This window comes from Sander lucioperca, chromosome 21, assembly GCF_008315115.2.
Source record: "Sander lucioperca isolate FBNREF2018 chromosome 21, SLUC_FBN_1.2, whole genome shotgun sequence".
Taxonomy (NCBI): Eukaryota; Metazoa; Chordata; class Actinopteri; order Perciformes; family Percidae; genus Sander; species Sander lucioperca.
In genome coordinates this window covers 25,650,306-25,676,057 of record NC_050193.1, presented here as the reverse complement: position 1 = coordinate 25,676,057, position 25,752 = coordinate 25,650,306, and the positions used below count along the sequence as shown (strand labels likewise).

The window sequence follows — 25,752 nt, the reverse complement described above, 5'->3', positions numbered from 1 at the left end:
ACCACTGCACATTTCGATGTTCATGTCAGAAATCAGTCAGTTGTACACAATGCGCATCTGCCTGTGTCAGTGTTTTGATTTCCGTTTAGGCCAAATGCAGATCACATTGCTCTAAAGGTTGTGTGCATGAGAGAAGTTTACAAACTTTTGATTGGGGTTGGATCCTTTACTTAAATAAGTACTAAATACCACAATGTTAAAATACTCCACTACAAGTAAGTCATGCATTCAAAATGTTACTTAAAAGTACAAAAGTATTAGCATCGAAATATACTTAAAGTGTCAAAAGTAAAAGTAGGCTCATTATGCAAAATTATTCATTTCAGAATAATGTATATGAAATCATTATTACTGATGCATTAATGTGTTTGTCACTGTAATGTTTCAGCTGGTAAAGGTGAAGCTAATTTGTAATATAAAGCTATCAGATAAATGTAGTGTAATAAAAAGTACAATATTTGCATCTAAGATGTAGCAGGGTTGAAGTAAAAAGCAGCATGAAATTGATATACTCGTACTGAGAAAAGAGTAGACCTCAAAATAATAAAAAAAATGTATTGGGGTCGTGAGAAATAAAAGACTAGACTGAAGGCTTTAAAAAAAGAGCGTGGTTTTTATTTTAACCTCATATAATAAACGACAACAGCGAAGACATTTTCATCACCGCCCTGAGCCAATAGCATCAGGGGACGTTTAAAGCCGTCGAGGGCACGCGGTGGCTCCTCACTTCCTGGTTGAAGATGGCGGATGAGAATGAGACAGCACCGATGCCGGAGAAAGAAGATGTAGAGGATCACGGACACTGCAGCGACTGTGAAAACGAAGAGCACCACTCTGACGATGGGTAAGAAGACAGGCTTTGCAGCAAAGCGCTGTAAAATATGCCACGTCTCTGCACACTTAGCTAGCTAACCAAAGCAAGAGCAAACTAAAGCCTCGGTGAGCTGTCGGGATAGACAGCCATCGATTGAGGTTGTCCCGTCCACTTGCCTTTACCCTATTGGTTAGAAACACTATTTGCTTGCCAGTTTTTTGATGTGATTGGCTGAGAGTGTGTTCCGTCCCTCATGTGGGCGGGCTTTAGCGGCGCTTTCCTTTAGCAATGATAGCAAGGCGTTGTATGGGGGTAGCAAACCCAAAGTACGCTTAAAAGCTAGTCATATAATAAAACACTGCATTTACTATCACTCTGACCACTTACAGAAATAGTCCAATCTTTTTTAATTAAGTTGACAGTGTGATATAGTATTCGCATATGGCTGCCTGGACTGATGAAATTCATGGCAACCCCCGTTGACATTAGCGAATTAGCTTGCATGCTAACATAGCTGTCAAACCCCTATTGTCTGTAAGTGGATCTAGGTGCAGACAGTTAGCCGAATCAAAAGTGAAACAAGCAAAACCTGCATGGTTTTACACATGAAAGTTGATAATTCCATCTGTCCAGGTTGTCTTTGTTAACTGGGGAGTCAACAGGGCTTTTAATTCTCTCTTTAATCACAGAAATATAAAAAGATCCTAAATCAGTCTAGCTCTCTTAACTGAAAATAGGCTTTGATGGAAATCCTACTTCTGCTCGGCATTGGCTTCTGTTAATGTTTACCAAGCGGTGACCGGCATGGTGGTAGCATCAGCTTGCACATATTAAGGCGTGTCCTGCTCACTGTAAATGCTTTTTTTCTGCTTTTGGGAGCAAACTGAGAGAGAAAATGTTGTGGTTCACAACCTTTTTGTGGCTTGTGACCTTTACAGAAAAATCTGTTTCATTGTGACGCCCTCATCACAAGTTATAGTTCTGGGGGCCTGAAGGAGGTAATAGCGTCCAGCATTTCACAAGAAAAACAAAACACTTGAGAAAAGAGAACGCAATGCTGTAAGTGGGAAGTGATGATCCTATTTATTAATTGTAGTGAAGCAAATGTGAGCTTCACTATTGCAACACATGCAACACACACACACACACACACACACACACACACACACACACACACACACAGTGAGAGAGAAACAAAGAATGGTTCTGGCTGTTAGCTGGTCTACTCTGTTGAAATGGAAGCCTGTGGAACAAACTATTGAATGTTTTGTTGTCCATTGGCCCAGTCACTCATGGGCCTCTTGTACATACATATGTACACACGCACGTATACCATACACTCATGTGATTCACCATCTGTGCTGGTGTTACAAATACAGGCCAGCTCTTGGCTTCGCTTCTCTTCTCTTCTCTCTTGGACACTAATGGGATTATCCTCTGTAAGTATGCAGTCTCTCTCAGGCCAGAAGATAGGATATCTGTGTGTGTGTGCGTGCCTCCTCATGTTTGAAATTCTCAGAAAATTGTGGTTTATGATACACAGACTGTGGGAGGTGTTGCTAGACTACCAGTGTATGGTGATTTATGCTGTACTGTATGTTTTTTGTTTTTTGGGACTTTATTATCCAGGATTCTTGTATGTAGAGCTGAAATGGTCAATAATGCCCTGTATGGTTGGGTCACTAAACTACTGATAGGTTCTTTGTTTTTAGCTGGGTGGATTAGAAACACGGTATTTAACTTTATTTAGGTAATTGTCTTCCACTGGGATAATATGATGCATTTAGGCTGATAAGATGAGTATAGTATTCAATACAAAACTGTGTATAATGCAGCTTTAATCATCATCAATAAGCATATCCCAGTGCCAGGTAGAGTTTTAAAAGAATACATTTTGACCAGTGCTTGCCGTTCCTCTGGGATAGTAGACTAATACAGATGCCTTCTGTTTCTGTCCTTTCAGTGACAGGGGTCTGGGTGATGACACTGGCGCCAAGAAGAAGAAAAAGAAGCAGAAAAAGAAGAAGAAATCTGGTGCCCCAGAAGCAGTTCAGGACCCCCTTGCCAAGGCATACATTCCTTTTTATTTTATGAGAAACCCATTTTTTAAATTAAAGGGTCAGATCCCCTAAAATTCAAAAGGGAAACAAAAATAGTTCAGGCGTGATATACCAAAGTTTGTAGTTACAGCACTACCACAAGATGGTGCTCAAGGATGTTTAAACCACCCAGAAATCATGATACAGTTTCTTGTTGCATGTAAAAATCTGTACACTTCTAGCTCACAGTGCAGCACTCTGCAATAAATACACCAGCACTTTTTGCACTTAGCCACTATTACAGTTAATTCTTAGGGTGTTTTCTGTGCTGTCATGTGTGTCCTTCTTTTGTGTCCTAGGACGCTTTGTTGATCTCATGTTTATGTTGATTTTAGAATGTTTTTTCTGTTACTAGGCCTGTCACAATAACAAATTTTGCTGGACGATAAATTGTCCCAGAAATGATTGTGATAAACGATAATATTGTCGTTCTGAGACCATTTTCATCTAATATAGTGATAATGGCATAATAATGCAGGTACACCTTTGCAAAGATCAATAAACTTTTATTTCTAAAGAATATTTAACACTGGAACTGGAAGACATTTTAAATATCCACAATATGTCTTTGATCTCCTTTTTTAGTATGTCGTCTTTCACGCTGTTGTACAGTTGTGGAATTGCCGTTTGTGACAAGTATGTTCTCCCAGGCAATTCGTACTGGCTGTCAAATGTTTGCAGCATTCGTCGAGTGTTTGTGCGATAGACTACAGACTCTGTACTACATTTAACAATTGTTTATTAAACACTAAATATTAAATTTAAATAATATATAATTAATAAATTATATTTATGTGGCTATCTGCCACATGGTGAGTAAATGTTTGTACCAAAATAGTTGTTTTTCAGTCTTCATTTTGGCGAAGGTGCAGCTACTTTCTTCTGCTCCTCTGTTGTCTGCAGGTCGGAGCTTCGCAGGGGCGGGCCGACACACACACACACACACAAAAACAAACAAACAACGTCACTTTTGTTTACTGATAGCTGTCGTTTACCTAAGGCTAATTAATTAGCTAGTAAGTGGCAATTTTTGGCAGCCAGCCTTCCGAAAGGAAGCACAATGAAATTAAATAACCGATCATTAACCGTTGACCGACAAGCAGGTAACGGAGTCTTAGTTCACCGTCTGGGAGCCTCTGACACTCTTTCCGCCCTCCGTGTCTGCGGACAGCTGTAGGCTTGTACCGGTTAATGTTCTGTGCATTGTCGGACCCATGCAGCCACTTTCCTGAAACCGCTCGTGAGACTGACAAGTCCACAGCGGCGTGTTTGTCTGAGCCTGTCTTCACCGCCTCCACCTGCAGGTTGTCAACTGTGTGCTTTGGAATGAAAGGGAGAAAACAGGACGGCGAGTAACACGGCAGATATCGCTCATATACTTTTTTTTTTTTTGATGGCGCCTTAACTGCAAAGTGCTGCGGGAAACCCTGCTCCAACAACTAGCGTGCTCTCTCTCTCTCTCTCTCTCTCTCTCTCTCTCTCTCTCTCTTCCCCCCCCAGCAACAGATTGTAGCACTATGTCCAAGACAAATTTCCCCTCGGGCACAAAGTTATTCTATTCTTATTAGACACTACATGCTTACGTCCACATTAAACATCTTCACTACCATGGCCCTCACATCTTGCACCACACAAAATATAAATGGAAAATTATGATTTATTTGGGTGGATTGACCCTTTTAACACTGATTTCTGTCTGTGTTTTTCAAACAGGTGAATTCATTGCCAGCGGATAAACTACAGGAGATCCAAAAGGCCATTGAACTGTTCTCCGTAGGCCAAGGCCCTGCCAAAACCATGGAGGAGGCAACTCGGAGAAGTTACCAGTTCTGGGACACACAGCCTGTGCCCAAGCTAGGTATGACATTTGTCAGAGCTGTCAGTTCTGCTCTAAGACTTATAAAAGACCCTAAAACCGTGCGTGTGTATGTGTGTGTGTCACTGCAGTTTAGTGCACTATATCAGAAAGCTGTAGCATTAAAAGTTAACACATTTTCCGGAGCCAAACATGCCACACAAGAAAGGAAAAACCGAAAGGTATACTCATTTTCCATATTTAAAAAAACCCTGCATATATTCGCTAATTTGGGTGGTAAAAAGGCTTCAAGAATGTCATGTATTGTAGGTTTCTGTGTTTCATGTTTTGTTTTCCTTCAGGGGAGACCGTGACATCACATGGCTTCATTGAACCTGACAAAGACCACATTCGCGAGGAGCCCTACAGCCTCCCGCAGGGCTTTAGCTGGGACACCCTCGACTTGGGGAACCCTGGTGTGGTAAGAGTGTTTATAAACTCATAGCAGGATTGCACAATGTATTTCATATTTAGTTAGAAAGTTTAGTTAGAGAGTTCCTTGATTCTCAGTGCTTTATTTAGTTAAAAAGCTAGTTGGTTTTTATTTCAGTGCCAATCTGATCATGTCCTTTTATTCATTGTTGTCATCTCTTCAGTCGTGTGATAGCTGATAAATGATTATAGTTATAAAGTGTATCAGTTTATTTATTTAAATTTAGTTTGTTTCATTTACAACGTTGAATTTTAAGTGTGCATGTACAATATGTGTATGATTTTTATAATGTGTAATGTCAGAAAAAAGAACATGTATGTTTCATGAATTTGTAATATGCACATAAACACACACACTATAGAAAATGATATGTGTACTAAAACATGTTTATTATATGGTACATGTTTGCTTTTGGTATCATTTAAATTTTTTACATTGTAATTCAATCTGTTTTCTGGTCATTTTTTTTCCACATTACTCTCCTGTATTTGTAAAGGTAATATCTAATTCTGTCATTTTCTGTAAAACCAGCTCAAGGAGCTTTACACCCTTCTCAACGAGAATTATGTCGAAGATGATGACAACATGTTCCGATTTGACTACTCCCCCGAGTTCCTGCTCTGGTATTTCTTTTCAGAACTGATATTCTTCTAATTTACACCTGGCAAGGATGTTAACTTTAAATGCTAGATATTACTAAACATTTTAAAAATCGTAATACAGTTAATGGCAGTACAGTAATCTGTTGCGATTAATGACTTAATGACTTATCTCTTTCTTAGGGCCCTGCGGCCCCCTGGCTGGTTGCCCCAGTGGCATTGTGGGGTGAGGGTTAACTCCAATCAGAAGCTGGTGGGCTTCATCAGTGCCATTCCTGCTTCCATCTCCATCTACGACATGTAAGTGAACACAACAGTCCAGCGTAAAAATATAATGGATTGAATCAATTTCATCACATGTAACGTAAATTTACTGTATTTATCGTAACTGTATTATATTTTAATGATCTCACTCACTTCCACATTACATACCCTCAGTGACCATTTTATTAGTTCCACCTGAACAATCTAATGCAATCCAATACAACCGTTATGCAATAAAGTCCACCTTTTTATGATGTCTATAATGTTCAGGTTTTTTTTTTTTTTTTTTAAACTGTCAAAGGTGTTTTATATTTTCAGCATTGAGGTTAGTCTTCAATAATGGTGTTGTACTTGTATTATTATTTTATTTTCTGTCCCTCCCCTCCCCCTGTGTATGTAATGTAATATTAACTAGAAGGGCACTCGGTGAGGCAGGGCATACCCTATCTCACAATGTTAATGCAGTTTGAATTTTTCCAGTCCGGAACTGATTTTTCCGACACCACATGATTGCAACACAAATGCCATGTGTCCCCCCCCCCCCAAAAAATGTAATGGGTTCTTCCTTGGCCCATGCTACACCCTTTTCAAGTTTCAAAAAAATCGGACCAGTAGATTTTCCGTAATCCGGCTGACAAACAAGACGGACAAACTGAGCTGAAAACATGACCTTCTTGGTGGAGGTAATGATGTAGTCCAGAACAACACCACCTTTTAACTATTACATTACACAACATCAGAAATTCCGTTACGGTAGAAATCATGGCTCAGCTCTTGTAACAAATTATTTACGTCTATCTCAATAAAGTTGTCTAAAACGTAGATCAGTCTAATTGTCAAATTGTTTGTGAATTGTGTTCTTCTGATTTTAGAATCTCAAGGTTAAAGTGCAACACGTTATAAGTAATTCTAATGTAAATGTTATTCTGGTTTGAGTTTGTTGCAGAGTTGATCACATAATGAATTATTTTCCTTGATGTTTAGAGAAAAGAAAATGGTTGAGATCAATTTCCTCTGCGTCCACAAGAAGCTTCGCTCTAAAAGAGTCGCTCCGGTTCTGATAAGAGAAATCACCAGACGGGTCAACCTGCAGGGTATCTTTCAGGCGGTGTACACTGCTGGAGTGGTACTGCCCAAACCTGTGGGCACATGCAGGTGGGTCTGACAGAATAGCTCGCCACATACCACCATGCACACACCCATCTCTCAACTTCTTTTAATGTGTCACTGAGTACTTAAAGGGGTGATAGAATGCAAAACCGATTTTTACCTTGTCATAGTTGAATAACGACAGTTTGGTGGGTAAATGGGACATACATAGAACCTCAAAATCCCATTGACACCTCTTTCCTCTGCAAATCTCACAATTTAAAACTGCCTCTGAAAACGGGCAAATCTCAGGCTCCTCCTTATTTGGCTATAATCTCTATCTTTGTCACGCCCCAACATTTACATAGACTACACCACTGATCTGAGATCAGGTAGTCTTCTGAATAGGTCGCGCAGATCTCAGAAATTGTATACATTGTTCATCTGCTATTTTAGCACTAAATTCACTTCTGAGACTTTTTTATGCGAGAAATCAACTATGTAGAGGTCAAATATGGGCCGTTTTACGAAAATTGATGGCTAATTGCAAATTTTGTCTGACTGTGTGTCGGAATTCAGCGGCCGGTGCTGCCTGGGTTACTGCCTCGCCGCCCGGCCTGTCCTCCTTCACAGACCTCTGCCCGCTGTGAGCTAGATGGAGCTCCGTCACGGCCAGCAGCCCACGGTGCTCGGTACCCCGGCAAAGTCACCGTTTCTGGGTTACTGGACTACCAAACGCCGCTGCCCTGACAGAGCTCCAGGACAAAAGTGTTAACTTTGTTAAGACCTCAGGGTAGCTGTGATATACATGCCGTGACGAAATTCAAACTGTAAATATACGATAGTTATGCCGGCAGCTGGCAGCCCCGAGCCCCGGTAGTCCAGTAACCCAGAAACGGTGACTTTCCCGTGGGTATGGAGCCCAGCATGCTCCCGCTTTCTCGTCACTGTCTGGAGCTCCTGAAGTCAAACACATCTTACCAAATTTGCAATTAGCCATCAATTTTTGTAAAACGGCCCATATTTGAGCTTTATATAGTTGATTTCTCGCATATAAATGTCTCAGAAGTAATGAAATAGCAGACAAATAATGTATAAGGTTGTAGTGTCTGAAATATGAGACCTGCTGTCTCGTCTCCAATGTATGTGTAGGTGGTTCCTCAACCAATCAGCGTGCAGCTCATCTAAATATTCATGAGCATACCATATTTGGAAGAAAAGCGGTTGTTCCAAATAGACATTCAACAGGGATGCATAAGGGCCAAAAGAATAGCACCTGGGACATTTTCAGCCCAACCAATGTTACATACCCTATTAGGAGACCTTAAGGAACAGTGTGAAATTAGGGCTAGACGATTTTGGCTAAAATCATAATCACGATTAATTGAACAAGTTACCTCGATTACGATTATTGAACGATTATTTAAAAAAAAAAAATTCTTTTCTTATACTGTAAATATGTTCACGGTTATTTTTTAATTCTTTCTAATGAAAGAGTGCATAATCCTATCTTTGTGATTCTAAAATAAGGAAACACACAGATAGCAATTAATGCTTATTTATTAAATATTTCAAACAACTGAACTGAAATCTACAACAGTAGATTTTACAATGAAATAAAAACGTCTTATAAAAAAGTAATTTTTTTTTTTTAAATTTTTCTTAAATGTAGAAAATAAATAATAAATGTCCATCATAAGATTAACGGGAACCTGTGGTTAACTGTCTTTTCGGAGTTAAACTCCACAAGCGTGTCCTGCGGCTCGCCAGCCGTCACACACACACACACACACACACACACACGTCCACAGCGCAGCAGGCAGAGGCGGGGTCTGTTCCAAGTATAATAAAGCCCTGTCTGTGTTGAGCAAAACATTACGTGAATTACTACGAGAATGGACGTGCATTTAATATAGGTAAAGTGCACAAGTATTAGCATCATTTGTTGTTGTTGTATGTGGCGCTAAGGTCTAGTGACGATGCTATAAAGACCGTTGCCGTGCTTGCGTCGCTCCCTTACCCCTCCTACCAGTCCCTATGGCCACTTGGCCAGTGGGAATGCAAACGGAAAAAAAGATTTTGGGGGAGAGTAGTTCTTAGAACTGTACCAGAAGTGTACTTTTCCTCTAAAAAGTATAAGTACTATCCGATCGGAAAGCACCTATGGTCGCAGACTGGACGGGGCGGAGTCACGTGACTACACACGCGGCGGCCGTAATATGTTTTAAGGGGAAAGTACATTAATACACAGTGGGCGGCCGCGGAAATATTAATAGGATTAAAAGACCGAAATAACCGACGTGGTAAAATTACGTCGGTTATAGGCTCTGAATTTCGGTTACGATTATTTTTCGATTAATCAACCAGCCCTATGTGAAATACCTTTATATAATCATTCTATCACCCCTTTAACAAATCCAGTATCTTTGCACAGGTACTGGCATCGCTCTTTGAACCCACGCAAACTTATCGAGGTGAAGTTCTCCCACCTGAGCAGGAACATGACTATGCAGCGCACCATGAAGTTGTACCGTCTGCCTGAGGTTAGTGAAAACTCACATATTTGACCAACTCAAAAAAGACTACATTGCCCTGCCTCGCCTTTTATTCTTCTCCTCCCTCTTCTCTCCTTCAGGCTCCTAAGACTTCCGGCCTGCGGGTGATGACCAAGAGGGATGTGCCAGTGGTGCATCGCCTCCTCCGTGAGTACCTGAGCCAGTTCAACCTGGCGCCCGCCATGACCCAGGAAGAGGTAGAACACTGGCTGCTGCCCCGGGAGAATATAATTGACACTTACCTGGTGGAGGTAAATAAATATTCCAGAGACTTTTTACCAGACATCTTTAAATAATTCTCTTAAAACCATCCTTCTAGTGTGTTTTTTAAACTAAGAGGCTTTATAAAAAAAATCTCTTGATCTCTTCACAGAATGATGGCAAGGTAACGGATTTCCTGAGTTTCTACACACTGCCCTCTACCATTATGAACCACCCTGTGCACCGCAGTCTAAAAGCAGCATACTCCTTCTACAACGTGCACACCACCACCCCCCTGCTTGACCTGATGTCGGATGCCCTCATCCTAGCCAAATCGGTATGTTCCTCTTCAATCCATGTGTGTTCTCTGAAATGTTAACTCTCAGCAGGACTGAGTTTATTTTTTATTTTTTTTCTTCTCATCTCTTAATCCAGAAAGGGTTTGACGTCTTTAATGCACTGGATTTAATGGAAAACAAGACTTTCTTGGAGAAGCTTAAGTTCGGCATCGGTGATGGAAATCTACAGTATTATCTGTACAATTGGAAGTGTCCCAGCATGGGCTCAGAAAAGGTACATTTTCTTTTTATAATGCCAATTTCATAACCTTAGGGTATCTGCAGGTCTTGAAAAGTCTGAAAAACATTGAATTTATTTTCTTTAAAAAAGGCCTTAAAGGGCGCCTGGGTAGCTCACCTGGTAGAGCGCCAGCCATATACAGAGGTTTACACCTCAAGGCAGGGGCTGCGGTTTTGACTCCAACCTGTGGCTAGGGCTGGGCGATATATTGATATTATATAGATATCGTGATATGACACCAGATGTCGTCTTAGATTCTGGATATAGTAATATCGTACCATGGTATGTGTTATTTCCTGGTTTTAAAAGCTACATTATGTAAAGTGATATTTTCTTAACTTACCAGACTGTTCTAGGTCTTTACCCGCTCAGTCATTATATCCACATTACTGATGATTATTTATCTAATTTAATTGCAATTGTGTTATCTAATATTTTGTGACAGCACCAATTGTCAACCCTACAATATCGCCGCAATATCGACATTGAGGTATTTGGTCAAGAATATCGTGATATCTGATTATCTCCATATCGCCCAGCACTACCTGCGGCCCTTTGCTGCATGTCATTCCCCCTCTCTCTCTCCCTTTACTTGAAATAATGACAAATTTAGATACATAATTCTAGGCCCTATCGTCCCCACTGGTTTCCCATTATACTTTCATCCTTTGGCAGGTTTGACCATGAAAGAAGTATTAATTTACATTCTGTGTGATATTAAAAAGGTCTTATAACGTCTTGACTATAACTTGGTGGAACCTGTAAAATACCTTTTTTTTAAGTTTTCCCAAGAATATGTTTGTTACTGCTTTCCTAATGGCTCCACTTTTTCTCTCTCAGGTTGGGTTGGTACTGCAGTGACATCCCTTTACGCCAAAACAAGTGTCACCAACAGGCCAGGAGACGGTACCATCGCACTGGCCACCTGGCACCTGACAGATGGACTGATCACTTCTGCTTCAGGAAAGGAAAAACCCACCGCCCATTTTTACTTTTTGACCTTTTGAACTTTGACCTGCACTACCGCTGCCAGGCAGGGAGAGTCTTCTGCTCTTCCTCCTCCCTCGATCACATGGACCTTAAGCCATTGTTACCATCCCAAACAACTGTATTTCATCTGAGAGCTGTCCTGATTGTACCAAACACACACAAGAACAGTTTACACAGATTACTGTATATCACTCACCGTTGGCATACCTACGATACATGTAAATAATATCAAACATTACTGCGGATTATGCCCTGACACATGCAGACTAGAATCTACGGTCTTGTTTTATTCCTAAATGTTGGAAATGCTTTTTGCAATTCAAATAAATCTGTCATTCTTGAGTTTTAGAGATTAAAGAAAATCAAAATGGTCAAAATATATTTTAGAGGAAAAGGCGATAGAATAAATACCAAAAGTAGACACCAGAAAAGGGCTTCTGTTAAGATTTCTCTTGTCCTGCTTGACCCTCTCTTTTTTTAATTTTCTCATCAAACCCTCTGTACCACCAGTCATTATGGAGATGTTTGTTTTCTGGAGTTTTTCCTCATCTGTATTAACTGTCATGACCCTCCTCCCCAGCCTAATGCACTAACAGAAGAAGCCCTGAAACACAGACTGATAACAATGGACCAGCTCCAGTTGGAGGGGGAAAATCAGAAACGTTTTGGATGATGTTGGACTGCCACAAAGAGGTTGAAGGCATTTATCAGCAGAAAACCGATTTTGTAATGACACCTCCTTGATTTTACTGTGTTCCAGTTTCAATGTCCACCCTCATGGGCTCTCAGGCTTTGACATATGTTCCTGAAATCGAAAGTGCTTGAGAGCGATTTTGAGCTTGTTATGCATACTTTGCTTGAGGAAATCACACAGTAAGTCTTAAATATAGTCCTAAAGATTAATATAATACAAAAATGCAAAGAACTGCGAACAAGTTTAAATGCACAAAGCACAAACTGTGTTTAGTTCTTAGCTCCATAAGGAATTATCATGGTTTGATTTTGTGTCATTTGATAACATGACATAACTAATATTGTGCGTTTTATAAGCTTTAATTAGAAAGTGAAATAAAAACTACACAATATGAAATATGGACACTGCATTTGGAGATCTACACTGATCATGCAGGTGACATCAGTTTCCAGTCTGAGGATTCAGAGTGGATGTTGGAACTGGGCCTGTGAACAGCTGTCTGGACTTCCAAGAAATTGTGCAGAGTGGGTTGGCTATGCCCCACTTACAGTGTTTCCTATGTGAAATTTGCAAACAAATGTAAAAGAATAAAGGGTCTCATGGTGTTATGATGCAGGAAAAGAATGAAGATGCAGTGGATTTCTTTCTTTTTTTAAGCAAAAAAATAAATCTAGAACTTGCTTTGAGGTTTTTGTCAAAATTCATGTTAAAACAGAATATCAAATTAAACACTTGCTAAATTGCATTAAAGCATTGGCAAAAAATCTTACTACAAGGTCACTTGCTAGCTTTTCCTGGAGATTAAAACCAGATCTCACAGTTGTGTTTTTCTCAGTGAATGGTGTTTTTATTGAGGAAATCTGTGGAATAGAATTTTTGTTGTTGTTGGTCAAACTACTGTGACCATTAGGCCACGAATGATTTTTCATGCACCAAATTGTTTTTCAATGGCATGAGGAAAGTGATACTGTAATGTATTCGGCTGCAAGACTCTATTTATTTTGGGGGGGGTGGGTGCTTTTCCACCTTTAATTGATAGGACAGCTAGGTGAGAAAGGGGGGAGAGGGGGAAGACATGTAGGAAATCGTCACAGGTCAGATTCGAACCCTGGACCTCTGCGTCGAGGCATGAGCCTCTCAGTATATGTGTGCCTGCTCCACCCACTGACCCAACCCGGCCACACGGCTGCAAGACTCTTTGACTGAACTGAGTCATTCAGTCTTGCTGGGAAACTCTTGGTTTAGAGACATGACAGGCCGCAGTGCATGCTAGTTACTGTTGCTGTTATGTTTGAAAGGCATGACTGCTCACTTGGCTCGCAGATGTGCTCACCTCAGTTTTGACATATTTTTCGCCTAAACTAGCTACCGTATATCGTCTCGTCACATGCTCAAATAGAGACTTAAAATTGGACATCAACATACATATTACCCAGCAATCATTGTTGCATATCTGTATATGACAAATACCAAAGAAAATACATAATTCATTTAATTGTATAGTTTTTTTAGGTTATAGTTAAGATTTCTACTGACTATTTTAGAAAGAAATTAAAACCATGACTCTCTCCGCCCCCCACCCCCATCCCACGAGGCCCAGTGCAATTGCACTCCCTGCACTGTCTGTATTTACGGCCCTGTTAAGGCTTTAAAAGATTTAAACGTTTTTTTTATGGAACTGATTAAAAAATTATTCTGAAGGCACAATAATAACAATAATTACAATGATTTATATGTATATATTTAAAAAAACATATTTGATAGATAGTTTGTTTTCATTTTTATTCTTCATAAGACACAAGAGGTCAAGCAGACCCTTTGTTTTCAATTATGAAACCCAGTAGGGGCATTTTGTATTCTCTCACGGAAGTCAATGTTGATTGGTCGGAAGTGCCTGGCGTGTACTAAAGGAAGGCTCTAATTGGCCGGCTGCACCTGTCAGTTATGTAGGCGGTATTTACGGGTGTAATGAGGAACTAAACACACACACTGAACGGAGTGCTCAATTTTGGTACGATGTTGATCAGCGTCGTGATAATTTGTGTCGCTTTGGTCGTATTTATATTAAAATATGTCTTCAGCAGCTCCGGACCCAATCCCTTTGAGACAGACACTCGTGAACCGTTGAAAAAGATGGTTCACGACAGGAAAGAGAAAAATAAAGTGCTGAAGCAAGGTAAGTTACCAAGGTCGTTATGTAACGAAAATGTTATCTGCTTCTCTAAAGTGCGAATGTATTGCTTTTCTATTCTGTATATTGTTAATTAAATGAATTTGGATTTTGGACTGTTGATTAAATTGATTTATTGAGCCTAAGATATAATGATGAAAATAATCGTTAGTGGCTGCCCCAACTCATTGCATGCACTTCAGCCAAGGACCACAGGACTTAATGACTTCAGACCCGTCGCCCTACTGCGGTCAAGCCAGCCGACACATCGTGAACGACAGTCAAGACAGCCGACCCAGTTTTTTTGCTGTACGTGCTAATACCGTCAAAGGAAATGTCTGACAAGGCCCTGTTTCCACACACTAATTTCACTTCAGGGTAATATTAGACGTACACCGCCTCATATTGCCACCCAGGAAGTTTCAAGTCATTCTGGTGTACAGTTTCAAAATAAAAGCCCACCAAAGATTCAAATATGAGAATAATTATATATGATTAATATATAAATTCCACTTCAGGGTTATAGTACACGCCCCATTAAGTATCAAGACATTCTGATGTGTAGTTTCAAAATAAAAGGCCGTCAAAGTCTCAAATATGACAATAATTATATAATTATTTTGGATTCAATTTTAAAGGAAACGCCCTGTTATCGAAGGATAATTCCACTTCAGGGTTATAGTACACGACCCCATGGTGTGACCCATTAAGTATCAAGACATTCTGATGTGTAGTTTCAAAATAAAAGCCAGTCAAAGTCACAAATATGCGACTGATTATATAATTATTTTGGATTCAATTTTAAAGGAAACGCCCTGTTATCAAAAGATAATTCCACTTCAGGGTTATAGTACACGACCCCATGGTGTGACCCATTAAGTATCAAGACATTCTGATGTGTAGTTTCAAAATAAAAGCCAGTCAAAGTCACAAATATGCGACTGATTATATAATTATTTTGGATTCAATTTTAAAGGAAACGCCCTGTTATCAAAAGATAATTCCACTTCAGGGTTATAATACTCGACCCCATGGTGTGACCCATTAAGTATCAAGACATTCTGATGTGTAGTTTCAAAATAAAAGCCCGTCAAAGTCACAAATATGACAATAATTATGTAATGATTTGGGATTCAATTTTAAAGGAAACGCCCTGTTATCAAAGGATAATTCCACTTCAGGGTTATAGTACACGACCCCATGGTGTGACCCATTAAGTATCAAGACATTCTGATGTGTAGTTTCAAAATAAAAGCCAGTCAAAGTCACAAATATGCGACTGATTATATAATTATTTTGGATTCAATTTTAAAGGAAACGCCCTGTTATCAAAAGATAATTCCACTTCAGGGTTATAGTACACGACCCCATGGTGTGACCCATTAAGTATCAAGACATTCTGATGTGTAGTTTCAAAATAAAAGCCCGTCAAAGCCTCAAATATGCGACTAATTATATAATGATTTGGGATTCAATTTAAAAGGAAACGCCCTGTTATCAAAGGATAATTCCACTTCAGGGTTATAGTACACGACCCCATGGTGTGACCCATTAAGTATCAAGACATTCTGATGTGTAGTTTCAAAATAAAAGCCAGTCAAAGTCACAAATATGCGACTGATTATATAATTATTTTGGATTCAATTTTAAAGGAAACGCCCTGTTATCAAAAGATAATTCCACTTCAGGGTTATAATACTCGACCCCATGGTGTGACCCATTAAGTATCAAGACATTCTGATGTGTAGTTTCAAAATAAAAGCCCGTCAAAGCCTCAAATATGCGACTAATTATATAATGATTTGGGATTCAATTTTAAAGGAAACGCCCTGTTATCAAAGGATAATTCCACTTCAGGCTTGTAGTACACGACCCCATGGTGTGACCCATTAAGTATCAAGACATTCTGATGTACAGTTCCATGCGTTTCCTTTTAAATTGAATCCCAAATCATTATATAATTAGTCGCATATTTGAGGCTTTGACGGGCTTTTATTTTGAAACTACACATCAGAATGTCTTGATACTTAATGGGTCACACCATGGGGTCGTGTACTATAACCCTGAAGTGGAATTATCTTTTGATAACAGGGCGTTTCCTTTAAAATTGAATCCCAAATCATTATATAATCAGTCGCATATTTGTGACTTTGACTGGCTTTTATTTTGAAACTACACATCAGAATGTCTTGATACTTAATGGGTCACACCATGGGGTCGTGTACTATAACCCTGAAGTGGAATTATCCTTTGATAACAGGGCGTTTCCTTTTAAATTGAATCCCAAATCATTATATAATTAGTCGCATATTTGAGGCTTTGACGGGCTTTTATTTTGAAACTACACATCAGAATGTCTTGATACTTAATGGGTCACACCATGGGGTCGTGTACTATAACCCTGAAGTGGAATTATCCTTTGATAACAGGGCGTTTCCTTTAAAATTGAATCCAAAATAATTATATAATTATTGTCATATTTGAGACTTTGACGGCCTTTTATTTTGAAACTACACATCAGAATGTCTTGATACTTAATGGGTCACACCATGGGGTCGTGTACTATAACCCTGAAGTGGAATTATCCTTTGATAACAGGGCGTTTCCTTTAAAATTGAATCCAAAATAATTATATAATTATTGTCATATTTGAGACTTTGACGGCCTTTTATTTTGAAACTACACATCAGAATGTCTTGATACTTAATGGGGCGTGTACTATAACCCTGAAGTGGAATTTATATATTAATCATATATAATTATTCTCATATTTGAATCTTTGGTGGGCTTTTATTTTGAAACTGTACACCAGAATGACTTGAAACTTCCTGGGTGGCAATATGAGGCGGTGTACGTCTAATATTACCCTGAAGTGAAATTAGTGTGTGGAAACAGGGCCTTGTCAGACATTTCCTTTGACGGTATTAGCTTTCAATGACTGTCTCTCGCTATGTATCAGACGAATGCTTTTATTTTGAAATCAGTTCTGAGACGCTATTACCGTAAAGCTATTATAATCACGTACAGCAAAAACACTGGGTCGGCTGTCTTGACTGTCGTTCACGATGTGTCGGCTGGCTTGACCGCAGTGTCGCCCTGACCTCTGTGGTTATGAAGTCCTTTGAGCGCCTTGTGCTTTCACACCTCAAAGCCATCACCGACCCCCTCCTGGACCCCCTGCAGTTTGCCTACAGAGCCAATAGGTCTGTAGATGATGCAGTCAATTTGGCCCTCCACTACATCCTCCGGCACCTGGACTCCGCAGGAACCTACGCCAGGATCCTGTTTGTGGACTTCAGCTCTGCCTTCAATACCATCATCCCGGCTCTGCTTCAGGAGAAGCTCTCCCAGCTTGGTGTGCCTGACTCCACCTGCATGTGGATCACTGACTTCCTGTCTGACAGGAAGCAGCATGTGAAGCTGGGGAAACACGTCTCCGACTCACAGACCATCAGCACCGGATCGCCCCAGGGCTGCGTTCTTTCTCCTCTGCTCTTCTCCCTGTACACCAACAGCTGCACCTCCAGTCACCAGTCCGTCAAGCTTTTGAAGTTTGTGGACGACACCTCCCTCATCGGACTCATCTCTGATGGAGACGAGTCCGCCTACAGGTGGGAGGCTGACCATCTGGTGACCTGGTGCAAGCAAAACAACCTAGAGCTCAATGCTCTAAAGACAGTGGAGATGGTTGTGGACTTCAGAAAGAACCCAGCCCCACCTGCCCCAATCACCCTCTGTGGCTCCACAATTGACACTGTGGAGTCTTTCCGCTTCCTGGGAACTACCATCTCCCAGGACCTCAAGTGGGAGCTGAACATCAGCTCCCTCGTCAAGAAAGCACAACGGAGGATGTACTTCCTGCGGCAGCTGAAGAAATTCAACCTGCCAAAGACAATGATGGTGCACTTCTACACAGCCATCATTGAGTCCATCCTCACATCCTCCATCACCATCTGGTACGCTGCTGCCACTGCCAAGGACAAGGGCAGGCTGCAGCGTGTCATTCGGTCAGCTGAGAAGGTGATTGGCTGCAATCTGCCGCCGCTCCAGGACCTATACGCCACCAGGACTCTGAAGCGTGCTGGAAAGATTGTGGCTGACCCCTCCCACCCCGGACCCAAGCTCTTTGAGTCACTCCCCTCTGGCAGGAGGCTGAGGTCCATCAGGACCAAAACCTCACGCCACATAAACAGTTTTTTCCCCTCCGCCACTAGCCTTCTAAACAAGGCTCGGAATCCATCCTGACTCTCTCCACACCCCACCTCTGGCTCCTCATGTCACTGTACCTACTCTGCTGTAGCGTTCCTTTTTACTACTGTTTAACTTATTTTACTATTTATTTAAATTTATTTTATCGTTATTAATACATACTGTGTGTATATGTTTATACTTATATTGTTTATATTCTTTTTATCCTTCTTATATTTGTATGTGTGACATGCTCCAACAACACCATGACAAATTCCTCGTATGTGCAACGTACTTGGCAATAAAGCCCTTTCTGATTCTGATTTCTGATTCTGATTCTGATTCATCATCCAAATATGTCTTTAAAACCGAGGGTTAAAAACTCCCGAAGCCAATTTTGCAAAGTTACAGGTGTCCTGAATCATGGTGATGTTGAGTGTGCAACCTGAAGCATGGACTCCTGAAAGTTTACATTTTAGTTCTATACTAAGACTATTTGTTATTGATTATTATTGATGAGTTCAACCAATTCTTAAATATCAAAAACGAACAAAAACTAAAGCCCATCAGATATTCCCTGAGAGTCCACACTTGTCTTCTCATTTCTGTCTGACCAACAGTCCAAACCCAAACATATTCAGTTTACAGACAGAGATAAGACTACTTTATTCCAAGGAAAATTGCTGCAGTTGCATACCAAATTTGGAAGAGTGCAGATACAAAGAGTACAAATATACAAAAGACTATAACATAACAATAGTTGCAAAATGTAAAAAAAACATAACGATAAGGTGCAATCCAAAAATATATTCAAAATATACCATGCAAAAACAGGATACTTGTATGGATGATAAATATAATATGTGTTTGTACAGTGTCAGATCTGAGGCAGTTAGTAGAGTTCAAGTGCATGGTTAATAGTGTTCATGATGATGTCCACGATATTTCCCATCATTGCACATGAAGCAGTAAATTCTCAACATTTGCAAAGCTGAAACTAATTACTGTTGGGTCAAATACATTTTATGTCAATCAATCAACTATACAGTAAACATTTGTTCTCCTCTTGGATATGTATTGTTATTGTGCCACAACCATGCTGTTTAAATGTTTTGTTGCCTTTTTTGTCAGGTTTTGTGGCCAGTAAAGTACCCGACAACCTGGATGCCATCATCATCGGCAGTGGGATCGGTGGCCTTGGGCTTGCGGTGCTGCTGGCTAAAGTTGGAAAGAAAGTCCTGGTTCTGGAGCAGCATGGTCGGGCTGGAGGATGCTGTCACACGTTCACTGAGAAGGGCTTTGAGTTTGATGTTGGTAAGAGGAATGGCTCTGGGTTCTTTTCATGAATATGTCATGCCTAAAATTAAGAAAATGCTGTGAAGATTTCAGTTAATTTGTCGTTTGACACTTTGTGCGAAGTGACTATCCCCAACACTAGAATTTGGGCACGTAAAAAAAGTTGTGCAAATATGTCAGATGAGGGAATAATTTTCTGTATTGAATATTTAGAGACAAAAAAATGACTTCCAACATGCAAGACTTGGTCACATAAAACCCTGCTGTGTCCACATGTTCTCTGCCTTCCTCCCTCAGGAATTCATTACATTGGTGACCTGCTAGAACATAAGCCTTTTCGCTGCATGCTGGACCATTTGACTAATGGACAGCTGCAGTGGGAACCTCTGGAGAATCCGTTCGACCAGGTAGTTCTGGGACCTCCAGAAAATCGGCGCCGGTATCCCATCTACAGCGGCAGGACCCGCTTCCCCGAGGAGCTGAAGAAGTGCTTCCCTGGAGAGGAGAAGGCCATTGATGAGTACTTGAAGCTGGTCAAGGTAGGAGCTTCAGCGTTACAGATTGTGATCAGTACAAAATATTGACTACCTGCAGATTCAATACAAAAACTTGTATTGGCATTCAAGGTTTAGAGTCAAATATTTTTTCAGTGATAATCTAGCCACTTTTTCCTCTACTTATGTGCACAATGCCTTTTCCTCGGTGAACTGTGTGTTCATAAACTGTCCTTTAGCACAAAGAGGCTTCGTTATACAGATTTCTGTTGGTGTCATCACTGCTATTCTCCAAGGGCTCAAGGGTTGGTAAATCAAAGGTCAGAGTATTTGGCGAGGCCTTTTATTAGCTGACAATCGATATTGCAAAATTGTAACCAGACTGAGTTGCTACAGCGTTTTGCTTTGACACACTGATAAAGGAATGTCACTTTCTTTATCTTTGTGGAGTCAATTTAGTGCATCTATATATATTTCATTTTCAACTTTATTATTATAACAAGCAGAAAGGAAATATACACAAAAAGGTAAAAAAAAAGTGAAAAAATGAGAAATACTTTAAAAGTTGAGTAAATAAGAGTAGATGGATTCATAATAGAGTTGCTTTATGCTATATTTACATTCACTTTTCAGTTTCACTTTGGTTATGGGCCGAAGACATTATTTTCATTCTCTCACAAGTATTTGACATTTTCTGTCAAATGTTTTGTCTGTAGTTTCAATCTATTCTTCTATACTTTTATCGGTTTGTTCATTTTCCTGGTGAAGGTGCATCCTCACACAGACAGTTATACATTTCCTTGCTGTAACCAAAATAATATTTTATAAAAAAATAGCTATTAATGTACTCACAAATGTTCTTATCAAAACAATAAGTGTGGTCATAACAGAAACAAAACTACTTTGATTGTACTCATGTTCAAGTGTCTGTCAGTCTATTGTAGCCATCTCCTGTGTATCTTGTTTGTTCCGTCTCCAGAAAACCATGCGGGGCATTTGGCTCCTCGCTCTGCTGAAGACCTGCCCCGTCCCCGTGGCCAAGTTCCTGATCTACACCGGTCTGGTCAAACGTCTGTCCTTCTTCTTCAAAATGGCCCCCCGCAGCCTGACAGAAGTGGTGAACGAACTGACGGAGAACAAGGAACTCAGAGCCGTTTTCACATACATCTTTGGCACCTACGGTAGGCCAAGCTGCAGTCCTGTTGGTGTAATCAATTTTATTTCTGCAGTATTCTGCTTATCGTTTTTTGTTTCCTTCTCTGATCTGCAGGTAACATGCCAAAAGATACCAGTTTTTCTATGCACAGCTTGCTGGTCACTCACTACCTGAATGGTGCCTGGTACCCAAAAGGCGGAGCCAGTGAAATTGCCTACCACATGATCCCCATCATTGAGAAGGCTGGTGGTGCTGTTCTAGTCCGAGCGCCAGTCAACCGCATCCTGTTCAATGACGCCAAGGAAGCGTATGGTGGGTGTGATTTCCTCAGTGATCCTTTCCACAATCACATCATGCAGCTCTCACTGAGAAGAGATACACTGCCTTTTGTTTGTTTTTTATGGTTTCAGGTGTGAGCGTCATGAAAGGCCAAGAGGAAATTCATGTCCATGCCCCTATGGTCATCTCTAATGCTGGCATCTTCAACACCTACCAGAAGCTGCTGCCCAAAGAGCTCCAGGCCATGCCATGTAGGGAATAAGTGCTGCAAGTAATAGTCATTTGATTAACATCAATTTATTTTTTTAATTAATCAGTTAAAGCTATAGTGCGTAGTTTCTGTCGCCCCCATGAGGAATTCTAAGTAATGACAACAACACTGTCAGCGCGTCCGCTTGATACAAGCCTTTTGTGATAGCGCACAGCTCCCACCCCTCCTCCACACAGTTGCTAGTAGCCAAGGAGGACACGGAGGATTAAAAAAACATGATGGACTCTTCAAAATAGGTAATTATCTTCACTCGAGTTTCTGCGCAGTAAAGTCACCGGACGACAATCTTCTGTACATACTGAGAAATACAGAGAGTTTTGTGAAGCTGATAGTCTTAATTAGCTTTGTAGCTTAGTAGTTTATCAATATCAAAAAGTTACGCACTAAAGCTTTGACCCTTTAGTCTAGAAAATGCCCAGGTGACAGCATCAAGTAGCTTTTTTTTTTTTTTTGTCCGACCAACAACCCAAAACCAAAGATATTCAATTTACAACGACATAAAACGGAGAAAAGCAGCAAGTCTTCACACCAGAAAGGCTGAGGCTACCGATTGTTAAGCATTTTTCCTTGACAGACTGCAGAACAGCACTTGTTTCATTTTGTTGTTCATTAACTCAGGGCAATGACTCACACTTATAAATGAAGTTTTCATGTTACTTTTATCTGTAAGCTGTTGGTAAAGTTGTTCTGTATGCTGTGACACTCGTATCGTGCAGCTATCCAGGAGCAGCTGAGTATGATGAAGAACGGTGAAGGTGGCCTGAGTGTTTTTCTGGGTCTGAATGGAACCAAGGAGGAGCTAGCCCTGAAAGCAGACAACTACTGGATCTTTTCTGAGAACAATTTTGATGAACTGTATGTTGTCTTGTATCTTATATATGTTCTCATAATTCTTACTTAAACTCAACCTGCAAATCTCAAAATGCCTAAGTTCTTTAGTTCTAAACTCTATACGGACTTAAAGTCTTTTAAAAGTAACATAATGTATCTGCTTCAGTTATTTTGTATCTGTTTTTTCTTTTACAGGGTGGAAAACTATTTGAATGGAGAGAGGGAAGAGTCTGCTAAAAGTGTACCTCTCCTGTTCGTCGCATCTCCATCGGCTAAAGATCCGACCTGGGAGGAAAGATCACCAGGTACAGAAACTGTGATCTGATGCAGCACTTTAGCTTTTACAGTGAACCTAAGTTAATGCGTGAGTCTGAACAATTGTCAGAAAAGAAAACCCTTCTGACTCCAGAACAATGCGTAGTCATGTTGTTGTTGTTTGTTTAACTTAAATATTCTCTTTATTTTTTCTTCACATTAGGGAAATCCACCTTGAGTCTGGTCAGTTTCGCCAAATACGAGTGGTTTGAGGAGTGGAAGGATGACAAAGTGACAAACAGAGCGCCTGAATACAAAGAGCTGAAACAGGCATTCATTGACTCTATTCTGGAGGTGGTTATGGATGTCTTCCCCAAGATAACCAGAGACAAGGTAACGTTACTTTGTCTCTGTTGTCCTCTCACTGCTCATTAGCTTCGGATGCTGCATATTCTGGAGATTTATTTATTGTAAACAGTATTCTCGGGTAGGTTGGTCCTCTTTAACCTTCCGTAGGTTGGCACTCATTTATTTAATGTATAACGCCATTCTTGGGTTACAACCACCTCATCTATATAAATTCACCGAAAAATGTGGGAACATCTATGTCTTTTGTTCCCAGGACTCTTGACCGAACTGAACCAGGTAGAAGAGTTTTTATGTACGCTGCTCCCACTGCCTTTAACCTTCTGCAACAACATTTAAAACTACAAAATGTGGTCCCGCTCTGTGAGTTTAAATCAGTGAGGCAACAAACCTGCTCTTCCTGTGGCTTCCTTTTTTTGACATTGTTTTGGCTTATTGGTTTTATGTTGCTTATTATTGTTGCCTATCTTAAAGGAATTTCTCCCATCTAGCGGTGAAATTGTATATGACAACCAACTGAATATTACTACTTTTCTAGCCCTTCCTCCTACGGTGGCCAAACCCGAAATTAGCTCTCTCCATCGTTTACACGCAGCTGTTCTAGCCACTCCAATATTAACTTTGGTCTTGTTGCTTTGCCTGTCGCGTTGTCGTTTTAATTCTCTTTTTCGCTTCCCTGGTGAGTAATCTCCCCCTTGCATTTGTCACAGTGCCAATAGGTGTAAAAGGGCAAAATGCTGAGGTATGTCCCTCTTTGGCTAATGTATTTTAAAGATGGAGGCGCTACATGGCTGCCGTCATTCGAGCGAGTCGCTCGTATGTATTCTGAATGATTCTAAATGGCAGATTCTACGCTTACGAGAATACTTTGATTAGTTGGTAATTACACATGAATGAGTACATATTTGTGAAAGAACAAAGGGTTTTTTGCAAAGAATCAACTCAAAAAAATTACTCAATGTAGGTTTAAGAGTTTTGATTTCAGGCAAACTTATAATCAGACGCTGTCAATTCATATTCCAGTTCATATTTCTTTCTTTAACAGAAATATTTGTATTCATATGCCTGTTTTTTTTTTTTGTGTGCAGATTGAGTACATTGATGCTGGAACCCCCATCACAAACACACACTACATTGGAGCCCCTAAAGGTGAAATCTACGGAGCCGATCATGGCATCGCCCGCTTCAGCCCTGAATTAAATGCTACAGTAAGACCTCAGACTCCACTGAAGAACCTCTATCTCACAGGTTAGATCATCTGCACAGCATAATATCCTCCAGACATGGATGTCATTCCTGACAGGACTTTAGAGTTTCATCTTAATTCAGTACATTTTGTGTATTTTGTTTTGCAGGTCAGGATGTGTTTGTGTGTGGCTTTGCCGGCGCTCTTGCTGGAGCTCTCACCTGTGGCTCGGTTATTCTCAACCGCAACCTCCATCTGGATGCCATCGCCTTGGCAAAGAAAACAAAATTAATGAATGCCAAATTGAAAGGGGAGTAACTGCCTTACAGCATTCAGCTGAGTGACCGTTATATACTGTATCGGCACTTGAGCTTACATCTCACTCACAAAAAACCCTTTGTAAAGAGGCTCAAATCGCCCTAGAACAGAGACTCCCAGATTTCATCTACCAAATGACTTATTTTTGCTAGAATAAAGCGGAAAGTTTTCCACACCAACGTATACAATCTGTGCCTATACTTTAAAATATGCATGCCTACATTTATTCACTGTAAGATGTGGAATGTTTCCACAGTCAACCTACACTTATCAAAGCTTGACCTTAACTGTTTAAATGCTTTTTTAAACCAAATGTTGAAATTTGTATCCGGCTTGTTTTGTACTAATTCTTTCTAAACTGCATTTGCAGTTAACTTTAACTCGTTGCCTGAGGTGTGTTTGGTTTGCAGTCTTTTACATGTTTCCTCCCTTTTAACATTAAAGGGTACAAACAATGATTTGGTTGCAGTTTGGTCTTTTTGTTTTGGTCTTGGTATTTTTCAAAATATTTGGTCAGGGGGTTAATTTAATTTCTAACTGCATTAATTGTTATTTTGCCAACTACTTTGTGTGTCACATCTCTACGGAAGAGGATTAGGGCCACATGAAAAATGTATTTGACTTCTGAATTTAAAATCAAATTCTGAGTCAGAATTCAGGTTGAAGTCAGACTTTACATGTCATAAATACAAGTTCACAACTTCCATTTGGTGGCATAATTAAATTTAGAATTCTGAGAATTCTGACTTTATTCTCAGAATTTTGACTTT

General features: G+C 40.2%; 2 protein-coding genes across 2 annotated transcripts; both read left to right on the top strand.

Annotated features, from left to right (window-relative positions):
- Nucleotides 1-695: 695 nt before the first annotated feature.
- On the top strand, nucleotides 696-12,853 carry nmt1a (N-myristoyltransferase 1a). Its single transcript, XM_031318918.2, has 12 exons — nucleotides 696-844; nucleotides 2,778-2,883; nucleotides 4,627-4,771; nucleotides 5,071-5,189; nucleotides 5,733-5,824; nucleotides 5,984-6,100; nucleotides 7,049-7,219; nucleotides 9,588-9,696; nucleotides 9,789-9,959; nucleotides 10,082-10,246; nucleotides 10,345-10,482; nucleotides 11,329-12,853. Exons 1-12 carry the CDS (start codon nucleotides 741-743, stop codon nucleotides 11,347-11,349), a joined length of 1,458 nt encoding a protein of 485 aa, XP_031174778.1. The 5' UTR covers nucleotides 696-740; the 3' UTR covers nucleotides 11,350-12,853.
- A 1,250-nt stretch (nucleotides 12,854-14,103) lies between these two features.
- On the top strand, nucleotides 14,104-25,440 carry retsat (retinol saturase (all-trans-retinol 13,14-reductase)). Its single transcript, XM_031318654.2, has 11 exons — nucleotides 14,104-14,348; nucleotides 19,662-19,844; nucleotides 20,124-20,365; nucleotides 21,300-21,501; nucleotides 21,591-21,788; nucleotides 21,887-22,006; nucleotides 22,743-22,881; nucleotides 23,053-23,162; nucleotides 23,336-23,505; nucleotides 24,567-24,726; nucleotides 24,834-25,440. The coding sequence occupies exons 1-11, from the start codon at nucleotides 14,189-14,191 to the stop codon at nucleotides 24,980-24,982; spliced, it is 1,833 nt and encodes a 610-aa protein (XP_031174514.1). The 5' UTR covers nucleotides 14,104-14,188; the 3' UTR covers nucleotides 24,983-25,440.
- Nucleotides 25,441-25,752: the final 312 nt, after the last annotated feature.

Excerpts from the sequence above, each read along its gene's own strand:
- nmt1a (XM_031318918.2), top strand. The coding sequence starts at position 741 with ATGGCGGATGAGAATGAGACAGCACCGATGCCGGAGAAAGAAGATGTA. Across the intron at positions 845-2,777 it reads GAGCACCACTCTGACGATGG|TGACAGGGGTCTGGGTGATG; the intron begins GTAAGAAGACAG and ends CTGTCCTTTCAG. Across the intron at positions 5,825-5,983 it reads TCCCCCGAGTTCCTGCTCTG|GGCCCTGCGGCCCCCTGGCT; the intron begins GTATTTCTTTTC and ends TCTCTTTCTTAG.
- retsat (XM_031318654.2), top strand. The coding sequence starts at position 14,189 with ATGTTGATCAGCGTCGTGATAATTTGTGTCGCTTTGGTCGTATTTATA. Across the intron at positions 21,789-21,886 it reads TGACGCCAAGGAAGCGTATG|GTGTGAGCGTCATGAAAGGC; the intron begins GTGGGTGTGATT and ends TTATGGTTTCAG. Across the intron at positions 24,727-24,833 it reads GAAGAACCTCTATCTCACAG|GTCAGGATGTGTTTGTGTGT; the intron begins GTTAGATCATCT and ends TTTGTTTTGCAG.